An 11,296-nucleotide genomic window follows, 5' to 3' on the forward strand; every position below is an offset into this window, starting at 1 on the left:
ACCCGCAGAGTGGAGCATCTGCCAGTGCAAACCTGCACTGGCTATTTAAAGAGCTCCCTGGTGAGGAAGGGCTCAGGCCTGGAGGACAGGGACAAGGTGGCCAAGTCCTGCTCTGGGCAAGGCTTTGCAAATGGAGCTCAGGGTATTGGAGGCAAGGACAGGGCAGGGGTGAGGGGCCAACCATTCACAAGGTGACAGAGGGTGCAGGCAGGCAGAATACAAGAGAAAGTAGGGCCCCACCTGGGCAAAGGATTATTTATTCTCTTCAAACACAACTTGACAAGGCCACATGGCATCAGCCTAGCGTATCATAATTGTGCTTACATATACTGTGGTGGGTCGCGCACATTTGTTATCTTCTCACCTTTCACATTTGCAATCTGATAAGAGACAAAGAGATTTTAAAAAGAATTGTGAATTTTAGCTGTTATTTTAGATTGTCCAAATGTTCCTTCCACACCCAGTTAGTATGATAAAACATGGATTTCTAGCTTTGGAGAGGAGGCAAGGGTGTGATCAAGATGTGATATAAGTTTCTAAACTGTATTTCAATCTTTATATTATTTTAGGACATGTATTCTCAATTACATGGTCTCAGTTTTACAACTTGATATGATTCCTTATACCTGAGATTCAGTGTAGAGCTTTGTATCCTTCTAAAACCTCATCTCACAGAAGCATGTTCTCTCAGGCTGGATTCTCCCAGAAGTACACTCTGAGTCAAGGATTCAGATATAAGAGGTTTATTAAGGAAAGGCTCCCAGGGACACCAGTAAATAAATGGAAGGAGGAAAGGGAAAGGGATTAAGCCCAGCAAGGGTGTGATTTCATGTAATGTCCCAGCCTCAGGCTGATCTCAAGGAAAGGGAGTGCTAGAGCATAAATTACTCCTCAGAGAATGTCCTTCCTTGAGGCAAGGGAGCTGGGCTTTTGACTCGTAGCCCAGTCAGTCAGTGGCCTTGGCCAAGAGGACGGAGAACTCGCAGACCCTGCTGGCTCTCCACATGGGCTGACTGGCTCCAATACCAGGTCACAGGTGCCAGCCTTTAACCTCAAAGCACTTAATTGGGATTGGGCATGCAGAGCTGGCCAGAGACCCCAGGGGATCTGGGTGGCCACCAACAGTGCTGGCCACGGCGCAGCACCTCCGTTACCACCCTGCACACCGCCCGGCACCAGTTACGGGTCTTTCGTTACATTCTGCTGCAAGAGGAAATGAATAATATCTTTTGACAGTCCTGGGTTTGGCTTTTCCTCATCCAGAGATGTACTTCCTTCCTCCAGTGGGTAGAAGTGGGTGTCCCTGGAATGCCTCTGTAAGACTGAGCAGCCGTCCCGGTTGAAGATGACCCGGGCCATTTGAAAACTGCGGAGGGCATACTTTTGGCTCTCCTGGCCTCTTAGTTGAGTGATTTTCTGAGACAGGCACTTGCAGACAGATGCAGAGAGTGGGTTTGCAGAGCCGGGCTGTGGATGGCCAGACATTTCATAGAATCTATCCAGGGATTTCCGAAGGCCATCGTTCTCTTCCTTCTCTGACTGGCCTTTCACAGCAGGGTCAAGCCAGAAGTTCTCAGAGGTCCAGGAGTTATTTTGTTCTATATTTAAGTTACTGGTGTCTGCAAGACAAAGCATATTCCAATACTCAAACACACAATCAAAAATATCAGAAAGCAAGCCAAGAGCAGATGATGCCTATTTTCAGTTCAACATGCTTACTGTTCCTGAGTAACTGGCAATGGGAAATATCAGCTGATTTCAAAATCTGTTCTCACCATCCTGAGGTTATGCCACTTGCTTGCTCACAACAAGAACATATTACTTGCGTGGACCAAGGATTCTTAGCCCGATGTCCCTGTATAGAAATTTAGGGTGCCTGTGAACTTGGATGGAAAAAATATACATATGTATTTATTTATTTTCACTAACCACAACCTGAAATTAAGCATTTCCTCCCATGATGAATGTAGGCAGCAAATCACAGTATTAATAGCAGTACCTGTAACTTTGTCACCAATAGATCTCAGCTGTTACAGGAAAAACTTGGGACTGTAGTACCCACCCCCAAACTGGGAAGGTGCTGAAAGACCAAACGGTAACTTGGACAAGTCCAGCTTGATGAGTAGTTGAGTTTATTAGGACTTATAACAGGGCACTCCCGGATGGCAGCAGGATAGCTTAGAGATCCGTGCGTGTGCATGATGGGACTGTTTTCCTTGGTAGGTTCTCAGATTCTCTCCGGGATGTCTGGGTTCTCGAGGACACCTACTCCTCAGCTGGGCACCATGGCCTTGGCTCACTGCCCAGCCTTCAGGCTTCAAGCAGCAGACATACACTCTTAAGTCACCTGGTGGGGGACCCACTACACACTACAACAACTATTTTCATATCATATTATAGTATGTTGGAGGTATTTTAAATTTTTACGCTATCACTATGCTATGGACTGAATTGTGTCTGCACAAAATTCACGTGTTGAAGCTGTAACCCCTAACGTGACTATATTTGGAGTGAAGGCTTTTTAGGAGGTAATTAAAGTCAAATGAGGTCTATAGGTAGTATCCTAATCTGATAGGATTGATAACCTTATAAGAGGAGGAAGAGAAAAGGAGATCTCTTTTTTCTTTCTATTTGCAAGCACTAAGGAAAAGCCATGTGAGCACACAGTGAGAAGGCGGCTGTCTACAAGCCAGGAAAGGAGCCCTCACCAGAAGCTGACCAGGCAGGCACCCTGCTCTTGGACCTCTACGCCTGACCCTGATATAAGCTTTTATAAATCACTAGCTTTGACATTTCCCTGCCCCTACGAACTCAATCGGTAGCTATAATAAACACATCTGTACTTACCAATGCTGAAGTAAGGTGCATGGTGCAGTGGGTGGAGCTTTAGGAAGGGAGGTAGGATTTTGGTTTGGGCCCTAGTTTTGCTACTAGCTGGAAATGACATCTTGGACACGTCATACAACCTCTCTGGGCTTCAACTTTCTCAACTTTAAAATGAGGGTTTTACTAAACAATCTCTCTTCTAGAATGTCTATGGTACTGTAAAGATCAGAGAAAGATTATCCGAAAGTATCAGCACATTCAAAAGAATATGGACATGTGTTCTTTGAGTCACACACAGGCCTACACATTGACAAGCATTCATCCATTCAACACATATTTATAGAAAGCTGATATTAAGGCAACTCATTACAAGTTGTTGAAGATATACAGATGGATGCTGAAGATCATGTCCCTCATCTAAGGTACCTGGAACCTAAGCAGGAAGAAGAGACATCATTACAGACATTAAACAACTGAAATATAGTCACAGGATGTACATAGATATGAAATGATGTAGTGACATTAACTGGGACACTGTGGACTCAGTGGAGACATGCAGTGCAAGGGTAGCAGAATGAGTGCATGCTCCCTCTTCAGAGGAGGTGACCTGCAATCTTATTCTGAAAGGACCATGGCAATGGAGAGGCAGGGTTGATGAACAAAAGGCAAGTGGCAAGAAGAAATAGAAACTAAATGGAGATGGCTGGTTCCAGTTCTCCTCCTCTGCCAACTGGCCTTTCTTCAGCAGCCTGAGACCCAGCCTGGAGGCTCAAGGAAAGAGAGAACTCAGAGTGGCCAGGGGGCACCCAAAACAGAGAACACGCTTTGTAAAGAATTCGATAGCAGGGATGGTATTTCCACTACACTAGTTTCCAGAAAGCTTAAAGCTATGTCCCAGGCCCGTCTTTTTTTTTTTTTTTTTTTTAAAGGAATAGTAAAGAAACTTTCCTTGACCTTGCTATGCCCAGAGCTTTTACCCAAGTTCTTCCCAAGGACACTATCACTGGACTGAAGACTCCAGGATGGGTGGAAGGGGAGGGAGACAGATGCTGGTCTCTTTCTCGTTCTGATGGCATAGAAGCAGCAGGAGAGGAGTTCTTGGCCTGTACTCTTCAGAACTGCCAGGTTTGTGAAAACCAAGGAAGGACTGAGTTACTGTCCCAGAATGAAGGAGGCTAAAACAGCCATGACAGCCAAATGCAAAAAAACACTTTTTTTAAACTTCATCTTTTCATTGTAAAGCACATTACTGGGGCAACTGGAGAGCTGTGAATGGGGTCTGAGGATTAGATGGTAGTAATGCATCACTGTTAATTTCTTGATTTTGATGATTTTATTGTTTTAGAAGAGAATGTCCTCATTTGTAGAAAAATCAGGATTGGTGGCCTTCAAGTGAGCAAATCTCAAATCATGAAAAAGGGCTCTTTGTTTTAAAAAATTGTTGTAAAAAAATTAAAACAAACTTCTAGGGTGACAGATGTAAAAACTTCCTTTGCTGGCCTACTTTAATATCAAGCAACCAAATAAGAAGCCTTAGCTTGGGTAATTGCCTAACATGATGTTGCTGTTAGAAAGCTGAAGGGAGAAGGAGAGGGAATGGGGTCCCGTGATGGCAGGATGAAGGGTCCCTTCCTATCTTCTTCCCCACAGATGACCTTGTCCTGGGTAGGGGTTGGGGGGTGGTGGCTGGAAGACAGAAGCTGGGAAGGGCCAATGGGGTGGGTGGGAGAGAGCGGGGGATCCCCACCAGCAACACTGGGAAAGTTGAACCCTCAAAACTGTCCACTTTTAATAGAAAACGCCAAGCAACATGGCACGTACTTGGTAAGTAAATTGTCAATGTGCTTTGATATGCAGGATTTAAAATTTTCATCTGTGTTTCATTTAATTTAAAAATTTTGAAATCCAGTGTCCACAAAAGAGGCTAAAAGCTAGCTGTCTCCTATATTTTTCATGCACATGTCAGGCAGTCTGCCAGCCGTCTTCAGAGAAACAACCCTTCCCCTTCAGAAGACCAATGACATACGGGTTGAGTCATTTACTATGTCAGTTCTTTTGAATGCTGCCTGCAGTCCATTTAAGTTTTTGATTTCCTTTTAAAATTTGCTTTACTACCAACTATAAAGCCTCCTCTCTAACCATAAGGCTGTTGTAGCTTTTTGGATGTCACCATTTCTTTGCCAGCAAATGCAGCTAATTGCTTTTCCTTTCCTGATATGCCTATGTGTGGAAAGAATGATGGGTACTCGTCAGTTCCTGCTCAGTGATGCATCCTCACAGCTACGTTCAAACCCCACCTTATTCTCTCTGTTGGTATATTCCAACCTTGTAGAACTGTCAAAGGGGGATAGCAATGTCTTCAGGGAGGGTCTAGGGATGTTTTTGTGTCAGGGATCGCAAAGTGCTACTTGCATTTAGTGAGTGGGGTCAAGGATGTAAACATTCTACAGTGCACAGGACAAAGAATGGTCCATCTCCCAAATACCAATAATGTCCCCCCGCCCCTCTCCCTTCCCCTGGGTCAAAGGATGGATCTTGAAAGGAGTGGGAACTCAATGTTGAATCCCGCTGCACTGTAATATGTTGATTTGCCTTGAGCTCCCTAAGAGACTTTTGCTGTTGGTCCCCATTCCCTGCACAGCACCCTTCTTGCTGGTACCTATTCGAGTTATGCATTTTCCCTTCTCAGACCCTGAGATGGCTTTTTTACCTCACAACAATGGTTGAGGGGAAAAACCATTGGCCCTGGTCCCAATGATTCCAGCATTATTTAAAATGAATGGAACTTCCCTTTTTATTTCAATATATTTTCCATCATGAATAGGATTTCTTTAGAAATTTACAAGAAGAAGAGGAGGGCAGGGCTTGATATCACAATGCTTTTGCATGCATCCAATTGTTAAATTTTCTCTTTGCCAACAAGAAAAGAGACAACATATAGATACTTCAGATTCCTTTTGAGGTGAAGTCTTACTCTGTCACCCAAGCTGGAGTGCAGTGGCATGATCTCAAGTCACTGCAGCCTCCACCTCCTGGGCTCAAATGATCCTCTCACCTCAGCCACCCAAGTAGCTGGCCATAGGTGTGTGCCACCATGCCTGGCTAATTTTTTGTATTTTTGGTAGAGATGGGGTTTTGCCATGTTGGCCAGGCTGGTCTCGAACTCCTGGCCTCAAGTGATTTGCTCACCTTGGACTTCCAAAGTGCTAGGATTATAGGCATGAGCCACCACGCTCAGCCTGATACTTGAGATTGTTATACACCTAAAAATATTTTTATATATTTAGGAGTTGTAGGTGCTTATTTGAATTCAGAAGACAGTCAACTGGCATAGAGCACTTGAGATTAATGGTTGTGTTCTGCGAGAGATGCCATTAGCCTTTAGAAACCCAGATATCCAATGAGGGATTCTTCCAGAGAACTTTCCATGGCTATTTCTGTGGTTCATAAATGCACAGCAGGGTTTCATCTCCGTGAAACATTTTTGCCTTCAACTGTAACAAGTTTCTACTAAACAGATTTGATATTTAGAATTCTGCCTTCTGCATGCATCTGAATCAATAGCCACCCACCCACCCTGCTTGATTGTCCAGAGTTTCTTTTACTAGCAATTGCTGATTAAGAGGACCTATGTATGGTTTCAAGGATGTTACAGAACTGAAAGAAATCTAAGAATTTTTTTTTTTTTGAGACAGAGTCTCACTCTGTCGCCCAGGCTGGAGTGCAATGGCACGATCTTGGCTCACTGCAACCTCTGCCTCCGGGGTTCAAGTGATTCTCCTGCCTCAGCCTCCTGGCTAGCTGGTACCACAGGCACCCGCCACCATGCCTGGCTAGTTTTTTGTATTTTTAGTAGAGACGGGGTTTCACCGTGTTAGCCAGGATGGTCTCAATCTCCTGACGTTGTGATCCACCTGCCTTGGCCTCCCAAAGTGTTAGAATTACAGGCATGAGCCAGGGTGCCTGGATTTTTTTTTTTTTTTAGACAGGGTTTTGCTCTGTTGCCCCCAGGTTGGAGTGCCATGGCGCAACCACAGCTCACTGCCTGAGCCCACATCCTGGGCTCAGGCGATCCTCCCACCTCAGCCTTGAGTAGCTGGGTCTACAGGTGCATGCCACCACGTCTGGCTAACTTTTTTGTATTTTTTATAGAGACGGGTTTCACCACGTTGCCCGGGCTGGTCTCAAACTCCTTAGCTCAAGTAATCTGCCCGCCTCGGCCTCCCAAGGTGCTGGGATTATAGGTGTGAGACACAGCACCTGGCCAAGACTTAAGTTTTTTAAAATGAAAAAGTATCAGGATTTAAGGAAAGAAGGAGTATGTGGCTTATTATATTTCCTTCTATGCTGCTTGGATGGGAAGCTGTCCCTTTTTCAGGGCCCTGCATGGCACACTCCTAAGTTCCCAGGCCCTGCTTCCTTGGTTTGTCTGTTGGAGGCTCCCTGGGCTTGTGTGGCTCTAAAAATAGTCATGGGTCCCCTTTTAAACTGATGTTCATAATGGACTCATATGTTTAAAACATTTTAATTTGGCTGGGTATGGTGACTCAGCACTTTGGGAGGCCAAGGCAGGTGGATCACCTGAGGTCAGGAGCTAGAGACCAGCCTGGCCAACATGGCGAAACCCTGTCTCTACTAAAAATACAAAAATTAGCTGGGCATGGTGGTGGGCGCCTGTAGTCCCAGGTACTCGGGAGGCAGGAGAATCACTTGAACCTGGGAGGCAGAGGTTGCAGTGAGCCAAGATTGCACCACTGCACTCTAACCTGGGCAACACAGTGAGACTCCATCTCAAAAAAAATACACACACACACACATACACACAAAAAAAACAGAAACAAAAACAAACAAACAAAACCTTTAATTTACAAATTAAATTGCAAATGGGAACATAAGATTTAGTTTAGACTTACGTGAGTGGCAATACCAGTAAACTTAAATTACATAACTTTTTGCAACCACAAATCCTGTAATACACTGTACAGTAACAAGTATTGGCATTATCAGTTGAACTGTAAATATAAAATGCTTCTTCCAATTAAAAAATAAAATTGAAAGAAAAATTTTTTAAAGTCACAGGCATGAAAAGAACAAGGTGAACCGGGGAGTAGGGGGCAACATTCTGGTCATCGATGATCACTTATCAGCAACTCTAGATGCACTATTTTTTTTTTCTTTTTTATTTATTTATTTATTTATTTATTTTATTATACTTTAGGGTTTTAGGGTACATGTGCACAATGGATGCACTATTAATCTTATGACAGAAGTCAGACTTCAGAAGCCTCACCATGCCCGGGAAAAGGTGCCTCCATGGGTGACACTACCATTTTTAGTATACGAGGGGCCGTGGGACATGGATCTGGGCTACGCTGCATCTTCCTGCTCCATGCCTCACTTTTTTCTCCTTCATTCCTTTTTCTACCCCCTCACTACTGCCACCCATTCCATACTCCATGGAGGAAAGGAGGAGGGAACAGAATCATTGGGTGAACAAGATTCAGTCCCACCTCCAGCCCGGCCCTATGGGCTGCATGAGAGTCTGACTAGCACCTACCACTCTGTCTGTTTCACTGCCTCCTTCATAAATCTGGCTTCTTTCCTGAGCCTTGAAACAAACTTCTCTTTAGAATCTTTGCACTTGCTATTGCTCTGCCATCGAACATGCTTGCTCCACAGATCACCCCCTCTAGGTCTCTGCTCAGATGCTACTCAGTGAGGCCTTCTCAGTCAGCATGGGCCAGGTTATGCTGCCTAACAAGCAAGCCCCAAATCTCCAGGGCACGAAACAGCAAAGGGTTACTTCTCATTACCCAGAGATCTGTGTCATACTACAAATATATATATATACAAGTAGATCTGTTCATCCTCACCCTCACTCCAGAACCCAGACCAACAGACCAGCTACTATCTCAACATTGCCTAGCAACCGTAGCAGAGGAAAAAGAGTATGGGGAAGCCAGCAGTGACTGGGAAAGCTCTATTACTTCTGTTCGTATTTCACTGGCTAAGGTGAAGTCATATGGCCAAGCCTGATTTCAAAAGGATGAGGATGAAAGATTATCCTGTAGGGAGAGGCAGAGAATATTGGTGAACAATAATTCAGTTTACCATACATTTCCTGGGCACACTATTTCAAATTGCATTTCTCATATTCACATTAGCCAAGAGTTAGAAGCAACCCAGCTATCAACAGATAAATGGATAAATAAAATGTGGTTGGCAGGCCAGGTGCGGCAGCTCATGTCTATAATCCCAGCACTTTAGGAGGCCAAGGCAGGAGGATCACTTGAAGCCAGGAGTTTGAGACCAACCTGGGCAACACAGCAAGATCCTGCCTCTACGAAAACAGAAAAAGTGTTGCCGGCCATGGTGGTGCGTGTCTGTAGTCCCAGCTACTTGGGAGGCTGAGGTGAGAGGATCACTTGAGTCCAGGAGATCAAGGCAGCAATGGATTGTGATCACGCCACTGTCACTGCACTCCAGCCTGGGTGACTGCACAAGACCTGTCTCTTGAAAAAAAAAAAGAGTCACAGAGACAGAAAGCAGAATGGTGGCTACCAGAAGCTGGGGAGGGGGAAAAGGTGAAAATGCAGATTTAGTGTTTAATGGGTACAGAGTTTCAGTTTTACATGATGAGTTCTGGAGACTGGTTGACAATACAAATGAACTTAATACTACAGAACTAGATGCTTCAAAATGATGAAGACTTCATGTTATGTGCATTTTATCATGATTTTTAAAAATTATATTTCTCCCACTCCCCTGAGTCTTGGCTACTGCTATCTCCCTTCCCTGCCTTATATTTCTTACAAAGCTAATATCTAAAGTCCCACTCATAGCTTGATTGCCTTTCTTGGGTTTCTGTGTTCTGCTAGTTTAGAAGCCTTAGTAACTTAAAGAGGAATGCTTCTACCAAGGAAGACAGTTTTATCATAGCAGAAGTGGAGGCTGGGCGCTGTGGCTCACACCTGTAATCCCAGAACTTTGGGACGTCAAGGCGGACAAATCACATGAGGCTCAGGAGTTCAAGACCAGCTTGGGCAACATGGCGAAACCCTGTCTCTACTAAAAAAAATACTAAAAAACATAAGGCTGGGTGTGGTGGCTTACGCCTGTAATTCCAGCACTTTGGGAGGCTGAGGTGGGCGGATCACTGGAAGTCAGGAGTTTGACACAAGCCTGACCAACATGGTGAAACCCCGTCTCTACTAAAAATACAAAAATTAGCTGGGTGTGGTAGAACACGCCTGTAATCTCAACTTCTTGGGAGGCTGAGGCAGGAGAATCACTTGAACCTAGGAGGCGGAGGTTGCAGTGAGCTGAGATCACGCCATTGCACTCCAGCCTGGGCAACAAGAGCAAAACTCCATCTAAAAAAAAAAAAAAAAATTAACCGAGCATGGCAGTGAATGCCTATAGTCCCAGCTACTTGGGAGGCTGAGGCAGGAAGATTGCTTGAGCCTAGGAGGCGGAGGCCGCAGTGAGCAGTGGTCACACCATGCACTCCAGCCTGGGCGACAGAGCCAGACCCTATCTCCAAAAAAAAAAAAAAAAAAAAAAAAGTAGAAGTGGAGACTCTGCTACTATGAACAGGCAAATAAAAGGTGGTTGCAGTGCCGGCTAGGGTGTTTATCAAAGATCACCCTGAGCAACAGAGGCAGGGGCCATAGTCCAGGGAATCCCCAGGCAAACCTTCTGACACTAAGGGGCAGGTTAGTAGATGACAGCAGCCCAACCCACTACTGAGGGTATACTTACATCAGTAATAAACGTTTGAGCCGGGCACAGTGGCTCATGCCTGTAATCCCAGCACTTTGGGAGGCTGAGGTGGGCGGATCACGAGGTCAGGAGTTCGAGACCAGCCTGGTCAATATGGTGAAACCCCATCTCTACTATAAATACAAAAAGTTAGCCGGGTGTGGTGGCGCATGCCTGTAGTCCCAGCTACTCAGGAGGCCGAAGCAGGAGAATCACTTGAACCCGTGAGGCAGAGGTTGCAGTGAGCCGAGATCGCGCCGCTGTACTCTAGCCAGGGCAACAGAGTGAGACACTGTCTCAAAAAAAAAAAAAAAAAAAATTTGGATCACTCTGTCACCTAAACAACCCAATCAGTCAAAGCTTTAGATTAAGGAAAAAACAGATAACCGTGGCCTTGTAACTATTTTCATAAAAGGTCTTGAATGAAAAACAACAAGCCTAATATCACCTAAATACACACACACACACACACACACACACACACACACACACACACACACGCTTTATTATTTATTTATTTATTTATTTTTGAGATGGAGTCTCGCTCTGTCGCTCAGGCTGGAGTGCAGTGGTGCAATCTTGGCTCACTGCAAACCCTGCCTCCCAGGTTCAAGTGATTCTCCGGCCTCAGCCTCCCGAGTAGCTGGGACTGCAGGCGTGCACCATCACACTCAGCTAATTTTTGTATTTTTAGTGGAGATGGGGTTTC

General features: G+C 45.0%; 1 protein-coding gene across 4 annotated transcripts in view; it reads right to left on the reverse strand.

Annotated features, from left to right (window-relative positions):
* Window positions 1-241: 241 nt before the first annotated feature.
* SHLD1 (shieldin complex subunit 1) overlaps window positions 242-11,296 on the reverse strand; it is a 115,209-nt gene continuing 104,154 nt past the window's right edge. For 3 of the 4 annotated variants that reach the window (XM_032142558.2, XM_058433063.1, XM_058433062.1), the window contains one exon: window positions 706-1,619. In XM_032142558.2, the coding sequence (XP_031998449.1) occupies window positions 1,180-1,619 (440 nt within the window). In that variant the 3' untranslated portion in view covers window positions 706-1,179. Of the gene's footprint in view, window positions 1,620-11,296 lie in introns of all 4 variants that reach the window. The other variant, XM_032142557.2, reaches the window with a different exon arrangement.

Source organism: Hylobates moloch, unplaced genomic scaffold, assembly GCF_009828535.3.
Source record: "Hylobates moloch isolate HMO894 unplaced genomic scaffold, HMol_V3 SCAFFOLD_21, whole genome shotgun sequence".
NCBI lineage: Eukaryota > Metazoa > Chordata > Mammalia > Primates > Hylobatidae > Hylobates > Hylobates moloch.